General features: G+C 36.9%; 1 protein-coding gene across 1 annotated transcript in view; it reads right to left on the bottom strand.

The window, feature by feature from the left end:
* LOC142349787 (uncharacterized) overlaps positions 1-17,101 on the bottom strand; it is a 62,441-nt gene that overhangs the window by 5,043 nt on the left and 40,297 nt on the right. Inside the window, exons 2-3 of the mRNA XM_075401560.1 lie at positions 2,471-2,637; positions 741-1,117 (exon numbers count right to left, since the gene is read on the bottom strand). Coding sequence (XP_075257675.1) covers positions 741-1,117; positions 2,471-2,637 — 544 coding nt within the window. The remainder of the gene's footprint in view (positions 1-740; positions 1,118-2,470; positions 2,638-17,101) is intronic.

The raw sequence follows: 17,101 nt of genomic DNA, 5'->3' as shown, positions 1-17,101 counted from the left end.
AGAGAGAGAGAGAGAGAGAGAGAGAGAGAGAGAGAGCAATTTCTAAATAGATTGCTCTGGTAGATAGTCAAGTGAACAAACAGACCCGTCTTCTGAGGATCAATCGAAGTAATTTGAGTTCCAGAGACCCAAAGTAATTTACGACTGTGTTTTCTAAATTTGGTTCACTGTTCATTCGACTGAAAAATCTGCCATCTTAGGTTCAAGAATAAAAATGGTTCAAGTAGAGCATAGAACACAATTGAGTTTATTTCTTGAAGACAAAATGCTAGTAGGATCAGCGAAAAATCGGCCACGTAAAAAAATCGAATTTAAAAGACCACATGACTAATATAATTGCTAGGAACTTCATGCGAGAGCAATTAATCAGTATTTAAAAACATTTTAATGTATTTCTGTACCTGATTTTCTCTTTGTTGAGTGACTTTGTAAATCATGCAGAGTAGGTATATTGATAACCTCAAAATCCCAGCTGTAATGCGTTCTTAGACTTTTCTAACTTTATTATTTACCAAAACACTTAATGTTAAAAACTTTGACATAAATTTGATTTGAGCTAGGTCTAAATTAACAAAAAACTGGTTTCTAGTAAATCTTGCTTTACTTGCAATATCGGAGTTTTTACTCCTTCTATGACCACTTTAACAACGGTACCAGACAAATGTATGTGTTTAAGTGTGTACGTGTGTGTGTGTGTTTGTTTGTTTGTTTGTTTGTTTGTTTGTTTTGAGAGGAATAACCTGCAGCAGATGTAGCACCCGCTTTAGTGGCAAAAGTTGAGGTGTTGGTTGAGTGTTGGTGGTGGTGATGGTGGGATGGAAGAAGGGCATCGTTGTGAAGTGATGTCCTGCCAGTAGTATTGTAATTCCTGTTGCTACTGTTGCTTAGTTTGTCTGTAGTAGTAGTAGTGTCAATCTGTTGCTGTCTCAAATAGTCACTTAGATTGTAGTGTTGTGCAGCCTGTGCTTCACAGATGGCAGTCAGATTCTTCCCATTAGTTGCCCCTATCTCCGCCCCACTCTCAATCAGCACCCTGCACACATCGTGGTGACCCCTGGATGCTGCCAGGTGCAGAGCTCTGCTTCCCAATCCATTGGCCGCGTTCACATTTGCCCCACTACAACAACACAACTCTTTCCCTATACTCTAGTTAGATCCTTTCAACTTCCCTAGTGATGAGTGAATTTAAAACTTGCAAGAATCTTACAAGATATCAATCGAGGCAAAAAAATAAATCAGGGTACAAATGTTTTAGAAAACATCTTTGAAACAAATTATTGTTTATTGAACAAATTACAAAACCGAATTAAATGAAAAATTTTTCAGCTCTCCAAATGAATGTTTGAGATACTTATACATTTCGCCTCTTTTACCTATAGTTGCTGTGTATATGCTTGGTTTGCTCTCAAATGATTCGGCTAGAGCGTGCAAAATTATAGCCCGGATTGAACGGCAAGTCAGTATCAGTACTGATTCAGCTACGATTATGTCACTTCTTGAATCTTGCATTTAGACTGGCCCAGTACTGATCTTGCTTGCAGTTCAGTCCGGGAGGGCAAAAGTTAAATTTAAACTTGGGCTGTGTAGATTTACAGAATCTTTCCCTGAGTAGTTAGCTCTTCATTTCCTTTTATTAAGTTCTACAAAGTCAGAGATTAATCGGGATTCCAGTATCAGCAGACAGCAGTGTTAAAGTCAAATACCACAATTAAAAGTCACCCAATGAGTGGGGACTTGAGTTAATTCTACTAGTTTTTGTCCTCATCCATCAGCAGGGAGCTACAAATTATCCAAATGGAAGAATTCAGGTGTTTAACCTCTAGTTGTGTTTAGCGATTGTTATCATTAGACCTTGATGGATTAATTTAATTTTTTATGGAGGTTGATCAAAACCAAGATTAAATTTGTTTAAACTACGCATCATTAAAATTTAATTCTATAATAATAATAATAAAATTAAAACATTTGATTATGTGACAATTACAATGCGGAAACCAAAAACACCCCAAAACAGTTGGGTCACAAATTAAGAAGCAAACAATAAAAGATCAACAAAATGCCAGAAAAGCTAAAAAGTGGGGTGCGGGGGGGGGGTAAAAATTGACGAACGAAGTTTTGTGTTTTGGCTGTTAAATATGAAAAAGGTGTGGGACAATTTTCTATCACAAACAACCTCACTGTTACATCGCAGTCCCTTGGCTCATTTCTAAAACTGGGCAAATATGGGGGTATATGAAAGTATGGAAAGAGATTCTCTAAATTTATGAATGCTTAGCGTATAGTATAGTTCCCGGGTCGACGAATGTCTGGTAAAAAAGCAAGAAATGAGAGCAATTAGAGCGGGCAATTTAGAAGAATCCGCTCAAAGCCCTGATATTTTTTTGACCGGATTGAGCGCAAATTGAGCGGATTACAAACGCAAGAAGTGAGCAGAATTTGAGTGGACTGCTCGACTAGGGTTAGAGTTAACCTTTTAATGTAGAGTTCGCAGCATTGTGAGAAGCCCTTTTCTGCAGCTGCCATGAGTGGGGTGTTGCCATTGTCCCCTCCGGAGTAGTTGACCACAGAGCCAGAGTGAAGCAGGATCTCACTCATCTGCTTGTCTCCAAGTCCAGCTGCATAGTACAGGCCACTGTTCTACAACACACACACACAACTTAATCTTAAACAAGATCACTCGGGGATATGCATTCTTTTCATTATTTTATGGTGTAGTGTTTGATCGTGCCGCTCATGCGCCAAATTGTGTCTGTGCAAGACTGGACACTTTTTTGTTACACGCTTATATCACGCTCAAAAATAGCCAGACAATTAGCATATCTGTATCATGTATTGTTATCTTGCAAGATCTTGCAATAAGATTTGTTTTTTTTTGCAAGAATTTGATAACCATTGACACAAAAACTTGAACAAAAACCATTTGAATAGGACTGGGGTGTCAAACAGCAGCATCACACTGCACACAAGCATTGGCTCACAATGAGCTTTTAATATTATTACAATAGATAAATTAGACAACACTAGCTCCTATTTTTCCTGGTCTGAGAAAACAAAATTTTTGTGATCTACGCAATTTTTCATGTAAAGTTGCTTCAATTTTTCGGGTTCAGCTTTGCAAGTCTTAATGTGGTTTGCAGGAAATTTCAAAATAAATTCAAGTGATTTCTCTTTATCTAAATGAGGTCCCACCAAACTGATTGATGGTTTTTTTAGTACTTACTGTCTGTATTTTGTATTCAAAGAAAGTAATCGTAAATGTTCCGAAAAAAATTTCGTTTTGTAACCGGGTTCGGAGCCTCAGGGTCATTTCAGAGCATTATTTTGGCAGAAATGCGCTGAATCAACGCTCTTCTCACACAAACTCAGTGCAATTTCAGCGCACTTTCTTATTTTAAATTTTTATTTGCGCATCAAATTTATGTTTATTCATTACTGGCTAGTGAAAAACAGTCAGTTTCAGTTGCTCTGAAGCCGTAGACTTGTGGCGCAAGGGAAGAACAAAAGCCAATTGTTCAGCAGACAGCCCAGGAGGAGGCGCGCTACTCAAGCCAGTCCTGATGAGACCGACTTGGGGGTAAATCGCGAGCGCTCCACAGAGTCTGGCAGCATTATCTAAGGTCTTGATAGTCTGATCAGTTCCCCCATTTCGAGTCTGGATAGTCCGATCATAGTGTGGTCCAACCGTGTGCTCAGTGTGCTCAGATCATAGTGTGCTCAGAGCTAAGAGGTCCAACCGGCAAAACGGCCAGCACCACGAAAAAAAGAAGAGGGAATTGTTTTCACTAACCCATCAGGGGACTTTTCTTAAAGAGCACTTCTCAATTTTACTTGATTGAAATCAAAGACCACAGTAAAAACTAAGTTTTGACAGTTGCTGATGAGCTGCTAAAATTCTTTCTTTGTTCGGAACTATTTTTATTTGTCCTGAAGAACCCAACAACGATCACGGCTACTCCAACTGATGAAAGTGTTAGTCGGTGTATCCCCCAGTGGGCAACCGAGGTGGGTCTGGTACCCCGATGCTTTACTTAGGTCGGTCTGGCACCTCCATGCGCAACTTAATGTGGTCTGGCATCCCCATGAGTGATTGAAGCCGGTAGGGCTTTTCTAGTCTGGTACTGTCAAAGTATGTCTGTCTGCTCATAACAGATTTTTGTCTACATGGTCTGATCAGAGCTGGCTTGTGTCGAACCCCATCCTGGTCAGGGTTTGAGACTCATTTGAGTTAATGAATACAGTAGCGTGTTGAAAAATCTAAATAAATCTCTATCTTACGAACCTTACAAAATAGTCGCCGAGCTGACAGAGAATAAAGTCCACTGAAACTCTGTTCTAAATATGCTGAAAATTCAGTCAAATTATCAGCGTTTTTCAGCGCATTGCCATGTGATGTTCAAAAAATGAAATTCGAGCATAAATTTCAGATGAATTTTTGCTACAGCAGTTAAGTGTTGAAAAACTATGAGTAATTTAACAATAATGTGGTTTCAAAAATGATTTTGGGGCTTTTTTTTCTCAGATCAGCTGAAAGATATAATTTACGGGGCAGGCAAGGAAAATGTCCAGTAAGTTTTTTCCTTAAAAAACATCAACTTTTTTACTTGCATATGTTACTACTTGACAAATAAGAGAAACATCGTCGTTTTTTTTGGGAAAAAAATTTTCGGGAAAAAATAGAAATAGAAGTGAAAAAGTTTAGTTAGTTGGGATTTTGAAGACTAATAACATGGGATACTTGAGACAAGGGAAACAGCAAAAAAAACCGTGAAAACCCACGAGGAAACTTCGCTACTTTTTCAATTCTGTTTCTCTACATGCACCAAAAAAAAATTCAAAGAGGTCCGCTGCTTACCCTAAAATTGGGTCTCCTTTTCAATCAATGGAAAAAGCATATGAGTAATCAGCGTATTCCTACTTTAAAACTGAACAAAAGATGTCAATTTTTTGGCACTACATTTTTTCAAAAAAAATTTTTTGCAAGGTGTACACCAATCCTCAGAACCATGACACATAACTAGTTAAGGATTTTATTTGTACCTGAAAACGTGTAAGTAGTGGATAAAACAAGGAAAAAAACCACCAGCAAAAATTGGCCTGTTCTCCAAACGCTAATCGCGCATGTCGAATACGGCCAAATTTTACTACTTGTGGATTTCCTTGTTTCATCCACTACTATAAATTAGCTCTACATTCGATCAAAAATCAATCAGAAATCAATTAAAATCAAAAAATAAAACAAAAAATCAAAAAATCAAAGCAAAATTTACATTTCACTCTTTAAGAGCGATTCACTATTATTCGGGGTGATCCCCCTGTAGAAAGATCGCTCTTTTTCGCTCTTAAAGAGTGATTCCCTCTTTTTTGATTTTTTTAAATTTTTTTATACTTTTATTTCAAATTATCTATACTCTTCAATAAATTTATATTCTCTTTTACTTTTTCTATATTTAACCCATTATTAATAAGAAATGATACAAAATTATAATATTTACACGAATAACTTTCCTCAGTTTGGCTAATAACTATAGGACTTACAGTATTGCTTTGCCAACTAGAATTAATTGTTTTCTCAGTTAGATTTCTACTAAATCCTTTAGGTATATCTACATCTGGATGTTGTTTCCTTACATGAGCCCGTATCCCATCATATCTCACAACAGAAGTACAATATGGACAATTAACTTTAGCTGAAGTACACGTTCTACATGTACACTTACTCTCATCAAAATCAGTGGTTTTATATAATTACATTTATTACAACTTCTAATTAAGACTTCTGGGCTAAGGTTAAGGTTAAGGTTAAGGTTAGGGTCAGGGTTAGGGTTAGGGTTAAGGTTGGGGTTAAGGTTAGGGTTGGGGTTGGGGTTAGGGTTAAGGTTAGGGTTAGGGTTAGGATTAGGGTCTGAGTTAGAGTCAGAGTCATAGATAGAACTAGAACCAGAACCAGAACTAGAATTAGAGCTAGAACTAGAACTAGAACTAGAACTAGATTCATTTTTTAAAGAACAACCCCATGGAGAAAAATTATTAGCACAAATACCGCTTAGTATTATATTAACACACATACATTTATCAGTTTTATCTTTATGACATGATTCATAATAATATTTTAAACAAGCAATGTTTCCATATTTATAGTTACACTCTAAACATCTTAAAAGCATTTATTATAGGGTAAACTTTAATATTTACCTAATCATTTCGCAGATCAGTGAACGAGCTCTGCTCGTGGTTGGTGTAACAAGGCTTGCCCTTCTCCAACGAACTTTGTTCGTGGTTTATCAAACTGCTTGGCTTGCCACGGACTTCGTCTGTTCGCAGATAAAATTTAGCCATGATTTCAATTAAATCTTTAGTATTATCTTTAGATGTGATACACTCTGCTAAATATTTATTTCCTAACGTATTGAGTGTATTAGTTTTACATCTCTTATCTAAAATCATTTCGGTCTAATTCTTTTTTATTTCTAACAAAATTTATAATCTCTTCTCTAAATTCTTCATGATTTCCAATTAGTCTGGTTAAAAAATTTCCTCCCTTTCTATTCAAAATTCCCTTCTCTTCAATTATATATTGTCACGCCCCTATTTCGTTCCTTATAGTTTCGTGATGATATTCCTTAAATATCCATAAATAAGTGCTATAAATTAGTTCATATTCAGTTAGTTTCAAGGCCATATATAGCCAGTATTTCCATCTAGGCCTGTAACCTCTAATTTGTTTATGTTTACGAAAAACAACCGCAGATTGACAGTTTTACTAGCAAACACTTCAAGTGCCTAAAAGCCTCAATATTTACTTTTTTGAGTTTCTTGAAGATAAATTCACATAATCAGTAAATAACTTTATGAGAGATTATGTACTTGGTGAAGTAATTATTCTGATAAAGTAGGTGCTAATACGCAATTGTATATGAACTGAACAAACACCAAGAGACGTACAAAAGCCGGAAATCGCCCTACTTGAAAATCAGTAAATATTTGCGAAGGACCAATACAACTCAAGGCACAGCCCTGCGGAACCCACTATCGCCAGAACACCGGAGAACCAGCCTGACAATCAGTTGCCTATCATCTTATAAAACTTGATAAACTTGAGAAACTTCTTATTAAATTATTAAATAATTCTTGCTAAAATTAATTAAAGATTGAACTGGAAATTCTCTTGAAAACCTCCAAGTTTGGTAAACTTAGTTACAGAAGAAATAGCGACTAACTTAACACTGAAATGCAAGGCAAACTAGTGGATATATCACGCATCTGAACCGCTCAATAAAAGGCTATTACTAGCTGATTTTATTCAAAATATATCTGCTAAAAATCGCACTGTGAAACACCAAAATAAGTCCTTGTAAAATGCCAATTATTCAAGTTAATTACTTCTAATATAAACCTCAATAACACCACAAGGAACACTATTAAAAATCAGTGCGTAACATGGTGACAGGAGTTATTAACTGTTTCCCAGTTTAACGGACCGAAATTCCAAATAATTCTTTGATAAATTCGACATTTTCTTTCTTCTCTTCGACATTTTCTTCTTTCGCTTTTCCTTCATTACCTTAAGAGCCTCCAATCATCCTGATCAGCATCCAGCACATCCTTTCCGAGCAAGACGATAATGCAGAAAGCAGTAACAAAGGAAAAAAATGGGTGGAAACTGTGTTTGTGTCTCTGTGGACTAAGTGTAACAGTAATACAAAAGTGTTTGAGTGGACAATAACTGGAACAAACTCAACCACAGCCACCACAACGGACAAAAACAACACAGGGTATTTGCAAGCGAGGATATTGTGACTAAATGAATTTGTAAAATTAATTTTGGTGCTTTATTTATGTCAATTTATAAAGAACAAATTCTCCCCGCTATTAATAATTGCCGAGCTTCCCCCAATTTTGTTGAACATATTGAAGGAAATAACATCAATTATACCCATAACAGCAATAAAACACAAGGTCATATAGTAAGCGCCTTTTCCTCTTCAGCTTATAAATCCATCGTTATTTATGTGCTAGATAAAGACGATAAACGTGTAGCAATTTATTGGACAGCAAAAAGTTTAAATCAGAAATCTCGCAAATTTGGCCTTATTCGTAACAAACTTAAATCTGACAGAGATATTAACCTTGACAACATCATCACTGATTATCAGATAACATCAGAATAAGCTAAATTACTGAAACCATCACTTAAACATTAATTAAAAGAGGGCAAAACAAAAGTTTAAACAAAAATAAAAAACAATTATATTTTATTTCCCCACCCAGCTCCGGAGGTTAATGAATCAAACAGTGACTTCGGTCAATTATGCTGTTGCCTATTTGAGTGCAGCTTCCACAAGGCCTGTGCGGTCGTGGTCCCCACGAATTTTCCTAAACTAAGGGGCACTCTTTAGAGGTGAGACTTCGGCGGCCCATACGGCTTCAACGATATAAGTCTGACGATTCGACCGGAGCTTTAGGAATAGGCTTATAAGCAGCCCTTCTTTATTATTTTCTGAACGAATGGTTTCAGTAGTTTCTTTTCTGATATTCTTGTGCTATTCATTTAACTGTTTTCATCTCTTAAAACCCCTTAATCTCTCCATTAAGTTAAGTTAAGTGTGCTATTTAATACTTTAGAACGAAAGTAAGACTGATTGAACGAAAAGTATATAATCTAATCTGGTAAAAAGCAAAATGGCACACGCGCAGATCAATATCACGCCTTTTTCCGGATCGGAAACGGACAACTTCAACGAGTTTGAACAACTAATAACAGGTGCAATCGGAGTTGCAGCAATCGCAGCCGCGCAACAAGCGAATTTTTTGCAATTACATTTAAAAGGAGATGCTTTACGATACTTCTTAACCTTACCAGAGGCCACCAGACTAGTCTTTGAAGACAGTATAACAGCTCTAAGGAATAGATTCACGCAGGATGACTTGAGAGAGATCAGAATTATAAAGTTAGAGAACCAAAAGTTCAATCCAAAAACAGACACTGTAAAAAATTTCTTAGTAAAGTTAAGAACTGAAGCCAATAAAGCATATCCAGCACCTGAAATAGTAGTAGCGCCAGCTGGACATGGTGAGCCAGAAGCTCGTAGATTTGAAAGAGAGACAGCAGCAAGAGATTCTGCCCTTCAGATGTCAGAAAACAGAAAAAACGAACAAATAAAGCGCTTCTTTATTAAGTCTATGCCAAATTGGCTTAAGCCTAAGCTCTTAGAAAGACCAGATACAGATACCATTGATCAATTATGCACCTTAGCTAGCCAACAGATTGCAATAAGGGAGATGTGTAATAGAGAAGAGTACTTTGATGACGGATTTAATGAAATAACTGAAACAAACACTGATAAAATGTTAAAAGCAATAACTACTATTTCAAATAATCAGAAACAACTTGAGCAGAAACTTGAGCAGAGATCAGCACCTAAAAATGAGCCACGAGAACAAGGCCCAGTAAACATTTTTACACCACATTACCCTCAACAAGTCTGCAGACAAAGTTATAGAGAAAATTTCCGCCCCCAATATCAAAATTATCGACCAAATTACCCCCAATCTCAGCCTAATTATCGTCCAGTTCAGCAAAACTATCGGCCCCAGCAACAGTATGCCCCTCGTGCTAATAATTACCGAGAGTTTAGACCGCAATTTAATGCCCCTAGACCATTCTATTATAATCAACAGCCACAAACCCGGAATTATTGGTCCGAACCTTCAGATAGCCCTCCATTTGTTCACCCAGCTTATGTTAATAGACCAATTTATAGGTTCCCTACTAAAAATACCCCTCAAAACCTTCTTAGACAGGGTATAGTTTATGATAGTCCAGCACCAGTACACAACCGATATAGCACTCAACAGTCACATCAGTTTAATTGTGCATGTACTCCTCAAAATAGAAATATGAGAGGTATGAATTACCCATTTAATCAACAAAAAAACTAATAAAGCCACCCAACTTTAAAAAACAAACTAAAAATTATAAAAACTCAGTTAATTATTATAACGAAAGCACGTCTAGTCCTAGTTTAGATAAAGCAATAGAACCAGTTTATAATAAAAGTAACAAAAAGCGTAGAAAACGCAAAAGTAATAATAATAAAAGTAAAGTTAATAATTCTGTGCAACTCCCAACACAAGTACCTCAACCAGTACCAAAGCCAATACCACATGTGCAGCAACTATTCAGCATTGTCCCACTTTTAGGCAGAACATTATCCTATGTTAAAGTTAAATTTAATGGAGAATTAGAAAGACGCGCACTAGTTGATACAGGAGCATTTGCAAATGTGATAAGTCGTGAGTTTTACAAGGAACTAATTAATACAAATATCAATTCAATAACAGAAATAGAAAAGCCAGATCTAGACAAAGTTAAAATGGCAAACGGAAATATAGTTAAAATTGACAAAGCAATTAAAATTACATTTAAATTGGGCACACAAACATTTACAGAAGATTTCCTTGTTTTAATTGTCACAACTCCTGTAATATTAGGCAACCCATTCTTCGTTAAACACAAAGTTAGCATCTGCCCAGGACAAAGTTACATTAAATTCCCTGATCAAACACTGCAAATAAATGAAATAAAGCCAGAAAAGCAACCCAGAAGAGTTGTAAAACGTAAAAAATTCGGAGTTTATACACAGAAAAAGCAAGTCTTACAGCCAAATCAACAAGCAGTATTAGAATGCAAGCTCTACGACAAACTAGAATCATTCACTGACCTTTGTGGGGTAATAATTCCAAATGAAATCTTTGAAAAAGATAGCGAAGTAATATTAACATCCTCTTTAAGTAAAGTTGCTGAAAATAACATTCTGTATATCTATGTCCTGAACATTACTGACCACCCAATTACCATAAACAAAGGCGAAGAAATAACCAAATTCTCATTCTTAACATCAGATCAAGCTGAAAAGTTGTTAGAAGTAGATCCTCAATTAATTAATGTTGCAAAAATGAGCGAAAATTACTTAACAGAAATAAACCAACTAATTCAAGTTACAGACACCCCGAAAAGAAAAGCTCAACCAGTGAAACCAGCGCCAGAATATGAAAAATTGTGGTTCCCAACACCTGAAACGTGCCCAGATCCGACAAATTTGTCGCCCTTGCAGAGAGAAATCTTTGAGCAACTGCTGAAACTGCAAGAAATGGAGAAATTAGATCCAAAGGGTAACCATCAGGACAAAATAACCTTTTTGAGCAAATTTCCGTGGGAGAAATCGGCCCTTAATGATGAGCAAAAAGCAGTAGTATGTGAACTATTAGTTGAATTCAGCGACATTTTCGCAAAACATAGATTTGACGTCGGATACAATACTGATTTGAAAATAAAGTTAACTCCAGAAAGAAGCATACCAGTTTATGAACAAGGACCTCCAACGCCTGTCCATCTGAGAAATGAGTTGCAAGTAGAATTAGCATTAATGCATTATTACGGACTGATAACAACTTTGTCTCAATCAAGATATAGTAGTCCTCTTTTTGCACAACGAAAGAACTCAGGAAGACTTAGACTGTTAATTGACTTGAGAAAAGTAAACCATTTGCTGAAAAATGACTACGTGAATACGAATTTCCCGATTTCGAACATGAGCGACGCAATAAACTACTTTGCGGGGAAAAAACTGTTCACGAAACTGGACTGTTCTCAAGCATATCACTGTGTGCAAATGGCAGACGATGTATCAGTGCAACTGCTAGCATTTAACTTCGCTTCGAGAACTTATGCATATAAATGTCTTGCACAAGGATTGAATAAGTCAGTAACAGGATTTAGTTCCTTTATTAGACATTACTTGGACCCATGCCTAGCTTCAGGAAATTGTACCCAGTTTATGGATGATATTGGAAATGCAGTAACAAGTTTTGAACAATTGGTACCCTCTTTACGAGAAATCTTTACATGTATACGTCAATCGGGACTGAAATTGTCACCTGAAAAGTGTGAAACAGCAACAGACACAATGAAATTCCTTGGAAATAACATCAGTGCAGAAGGAATATCACCAGAAAAGTCGAAAGTAACTAAATTTCTTGATAAATTCAAAATGCCAAAAACAACAAAACAAGTAAAGCGACTAATCGGCTTCACGCAATTCTTCCGTAATTACATCCCTAACCTAGGTGAAAAACTAATGTCATTTTATAAGCTCCTGAAGAAGGATGCAGTAATAGAAACCACAGAAGAACATGTAAAGGCATTAGAAGTAATAAAGAAAGATTTAATGGAAGCAACAAATGTAACATTGCGATTGCCAAAACCAGGGCTACAGTATGTAATTCTTTGCGACGCTAGTTACCACGGTGCAGGTTTTGTACTAATGGTGGAAGACTATGTAAATGAAACAGGAAAGAAAGAAAAGAAAACATACGCTCCCGTTTCGTTTGGATCGCATTTGTTTAATGCCACACAATTAAAGTTCTCAATTTATTACAAAGAGTTCCTAGCTTTGTACTACGCGCTGGACTACTTTTCAGACTACATTTGGGGATCAAGCAAACAAGTAATTATACTCACCGACAACAAAAGCCTTACACAATTCTTTCAGTCAAAAGTAATACCGCCATCTCTTTGGAATTGTTTAGACAGAATACTCGTCTTTAATATAGTAATTGCTCACATTCCTGGATGCGCTAATTACGCAGCAGATTTCCTCTCTAGAATGGAGAACGACAAAACAGCAACAATGTCTCTAAAATTAACAGATAGAATTCCAGTCAGAGAAATAGAAATTGATACAGAAGCACAAAATCCTGATGTTGAATTGAACGTATTATTTGATATTGACAATTTTGATGACGAAGCTAACAACGCTGAACTAGAAGTCCTTAAAAAACTCGGAGTTTACGAACATTATAAAAAACAACAAAATATTTCACCAATCACAGAAATTCAAGGGCTATTTAAACTTAAAAGAAAAACTGAAATAAATTTAATTGAGTACCCAAATCCATTAGATGAGTTCCCAGATCTTACAGACAACTTAATTAGCCTCAATTTAGCAGAAGAGCAGCAAAAAGACACAGACAATAGAACAGTAATAAGCTGGATACAACAAAATAATCAACAACCAGATTTAAAGTATGCCTCAACCAATTTAAAAAAGTACCACAAACACTTCAACAGATTAATTCTTGAAGGGAATGTCTTATACCGGAATTTTTATGATGATACTGGAAAAGTACTTCATAAACAATTCTGTGTACCTAAGCATTTGTGGAAAGAGACTATATATAGGCTCCATAATTCACAAACAGCAGGTCACTTAGGCATTAAAGCAACAATTCAGGAATTCAGAAAGCGATTCTATTACCCAGGCTTCACCGAACATTTCATTAGTTTCATCAAAAATTGCCTCACTTGTCTTCAACTTAACAGAGTACCAAAAAACCACATCACACCCAAGTTACAACCAGTCAGTTCTCTACAATCATACCCTGGAGATATGCTACAAATAGATTTAGTAGGCCCCCTAAAGTCATCACAATATAAGTATGTCTTGAGTGGAATAGATGTATTTACAAAGTACCTATTCGCAGTTCCGTTAACCAATGGATATGCTGATACAGTAGCCAGAGAACTAATAAAGGTGTTCTTCCAACACAGCTACATTCCTCAAACAATACTTAGTGACTTAGGAACAAATTTTACTTCAGAATTAATGTCAGAATTAGCAAGTTTACTTGAAGTAAAGTTAAAACATGCCTCGCTAAAGCACCCTCAGACTATTGGAGCAGTAGAACGATCTCACGGACCACTGAAGCGAATTCTGAAACTTAATACAGAAGAACAATAGAAAGACTTGCATAAATATGTTCCTCTTGCAACCTTATTCATAATACTTCATATCATTCAGCAACAAATTGTTGTCCTTCAACTTTATTCCATGGCAGAGAACCCATAAAACCCCTCGACATAAGGTTCTCCAGAAAAGTAATGGATGCAGTAGCAGTAAACTCTGACTTTGTAAATGAACTGCAAGATGCCATGATGCAAAAGTTTGGAGAAAACAAAGAAAAACTAACAAATGCATACTTGAAGTACAAAAAGTATTACGATCAAAAAGCATCAGCAAAACTGATTCTGGAGAAATCATTCTGTTTACTTTTGAATCCTAAGCTACTAGAACAATCAACAGTAATAGCTTCCCAAGTTCAGAAATGGCTACCGCTTTATAAAGTGGAAAAAGTCCTTACTGACTCTAACTACATCATTCGAAAAGTAAACACGAATTACACCCAATGTGTTCACCGCATCAGATTGAAACCAATCCAACCAAGTGAAACTCCTGAAGACCTCGAAGTCATCAACACAGTAAACTTTCAACCAGATCCATCTAGAAGACAACACATGGAGCCAGAGCTTTTTGATAAACACATTCCAGAACTGATAAATGAACAAGAAAAGGAAACAAAACAAGCTACAAAAGAGAAACAAGATACAGTCAGAGTGACCATAAATGTTCCCCTAGGTGGACCATTAGCAGGACCAGCAGTAGCAGCACCTCCAGCAGCCCCACCGGCCCCACCAAGGGTAGTAGCACCAGCAGTTAGACCACGAACTGCCCCAGTCCATCTTCCAGTATTTGATTCCTCAAGTTCAGACGAAGCAATCCCAAATTTATTTGATGAAAATAGCAGTTCAGATGAAAATTTAGCTGACCTAAACCTGGACGCAGAACAAATTGCCCGAATACCAGTTAATCCGTTAATTGCTGACGAAATTAGACCTCAAGAACCAGAAGTTCGCGTTCCTCTTGTATCATCCTCATCAGACGATGAAATGTTTTTACCAGCTCAACAGCCACAGCCGTCAATAGTACCACTTGATATTGAATCGCCTCCAGAAACACACGAAGAACAATTTGCTTTAACTGATAGAAAAATAAGAGCCAGACCTTATAACCCAAAACGAAAACCAGAGAAAAGTTCATTCAAACCACTAGACTACCAACGGCGAAAAAATGTACGCGGATTTAAATTCGGTAGAGAAATAATGTTGCATAAAGAAGATAGAACAAACCCTTACCTAACCAACCAAGTTAGAAGATCAGGCAGTCCTAGACCAAAAAATGCACGTGCCAGACTGGAACAAGAAGAAAAACGTGAAGCAATAAAAGCATCAGCACAAGCAGCACAACAGTCAAATACACCAAGCAGAGAGACAAAACTAGATCAAGTTAGAGCAAGCATAGCAAAATATTCAGGGAGAAAGCCCAGCAGTTCAGCAAATAGACCAGTAACTAGATCTCAATCGAAAAAATCTTCACCAGGCTCATCTAATCAAAACTTAAATCACTTTAGTCAAGAAATAAATGCAACTTATCTAAGTTCACCAACGGATATCTTATACTCTCCACACTATTTTGCACACTGTATATCAGCAGACCTTGCAATGGCAAAGGGATTAGCCCGACAAGTCAAAAGCTGGTACCCAGCAGCCCCAAGTGCAATTAGACTTAGATATCCACCAGACATTGGCTCAGTTTTAATCTATTTCGACCCCATTTCCGAACGTTATATCTTCAGCTTAGTTACAAAATTCAGATACTACCACAAACCAACTTATGAATCTGTATTAGCAAGTCTCTATGAGCTGAGAGAAATAGTAATAGATGCAGGAATTTCACACTTAAGTCTTCCAAAACTCGCCAGTGGCTATGATAAATTAGATTTTAACATCATTTTTGAGCTTATCTGCCAAGTCTTCGACCCTCTACCCATAACCATCTATATCCATTAGTATGTACAGACCCAGTACAGTCCAGCAGTACCCTTCATCGGCCCCAAAAGCCCAACAAGCCTGAGCAACTTAGCCCTAAAGCCCAAAAATTGCCAAAAAACCGAAAATTTTTGACCTCAAAATCCAGTTATTTTGGTATATCTCCAAAACTACTTGTCCGAACCTGGATTAACCTATTGTTCTGAAAAGTCCTTATCCAGTAGAAGCGATTCCAGATAATATTGACCCCATTCGACCCGTTCTAAGTACCAAAAACTTAGCCTAAAATTGACCCTTCTGAAAATCCTAGGTTCACTTCAGAAAAATAGTCATAAAATTGTGAAAAATGCCCCGATCACCCCAAACTTTCGCGCTGCAGCATTTTTCAAGCCGAGGAACCGACCTGCAAATTTTGAAGCGATTTGGAGAACTTTAAAAATTGAGTGACGCTGGAGCCCTCAATTTTTGACACTTTTCGAATCCGCTCGAATTCAATGATAGCTCCCACAAAAAACCCCCAATTGACCCATTTTATAGCCCTAGACCATCCTACTGCTCACGCTTGACATCCCAGAGCTCAAAAATCCCGTCAAAAATTAATAAAAGTTGAGTTATGACAAAAATACCGAACCCTACCAAAGTGTGCTAAAATTGATTAAAATGTAGTGTAAATTATACCCCAAAAATATGCCAAAAACTGTCCCAAATGCTTCCAGCAGCTACTCCCAGCTGCCACCCACATGGTACAACCTCAAACAACCGTTAAAACCCAATATTTCCAAGTATATGTTGAAAAATGACGAAAAAACGAAAATTGCGCTTTTACCTCAATCCTCCGCTTCAAAAATTTTGTCATTTTATTCTCCACCTGACCCGATAAAAGCCACCTATACCCCCTACAACCCTAGTGCGACCCCCCACTAGCTTTGTAGTACCATAAAAACCAGTCCCAGCTTGTCCCAGTATCAACCCTGAAGACTTAAACCCAAATAAGCTCTCAAAACGCCACAATTTTGTCAGGAAAAATTCAGTTATTTCCTACTAGAGTCAAAAATATTAACTTCTGACAAAAATTAACCATACCATCAGCACTCCCACATCTATATCTCTCAGAATATGCACTCCCAGCCCCCTAGTGCCAATACAAGCTGAGAAAAGACTGCCAAAGTAACGAAAATCACAAAAAATCGAGTGTAATTTCCAGAAAAAGTGATCAAAAATGCATCTTAATACCCGAATATGCCCAATTTTATTGTTAATTCAGTTAGCCCTACTCAAGAGCAGTCCAACCATAGCAAAATCAATCATTTTGAACAAGTTTTTCATAACCTCATAGCCAATAACCTATCCCCTATCTGAGCCTTTTCAAAAAACCCA

Source organism: Convolutriloba macropyga, chromosome 11, assembly GCF_964194025.1.
Source record: "Convolutriloba macropyga chromosome 11, txConMacr16.3, whole genome shotgun sequence".
In the NCBI taxonomy this organism is placed as follows: domain Eukaryota; kingdom Metazoa; phylum Xenacoelomorpha; order Acoela; family Convolutidae; genus Convolutriloba; species Convolutriloba macropyga.
The sequence above is the reverse complement of the archived record's forward strand: the minus strand, read 5'-3'. Positions and strand labels throughout refer to the sequence as shown.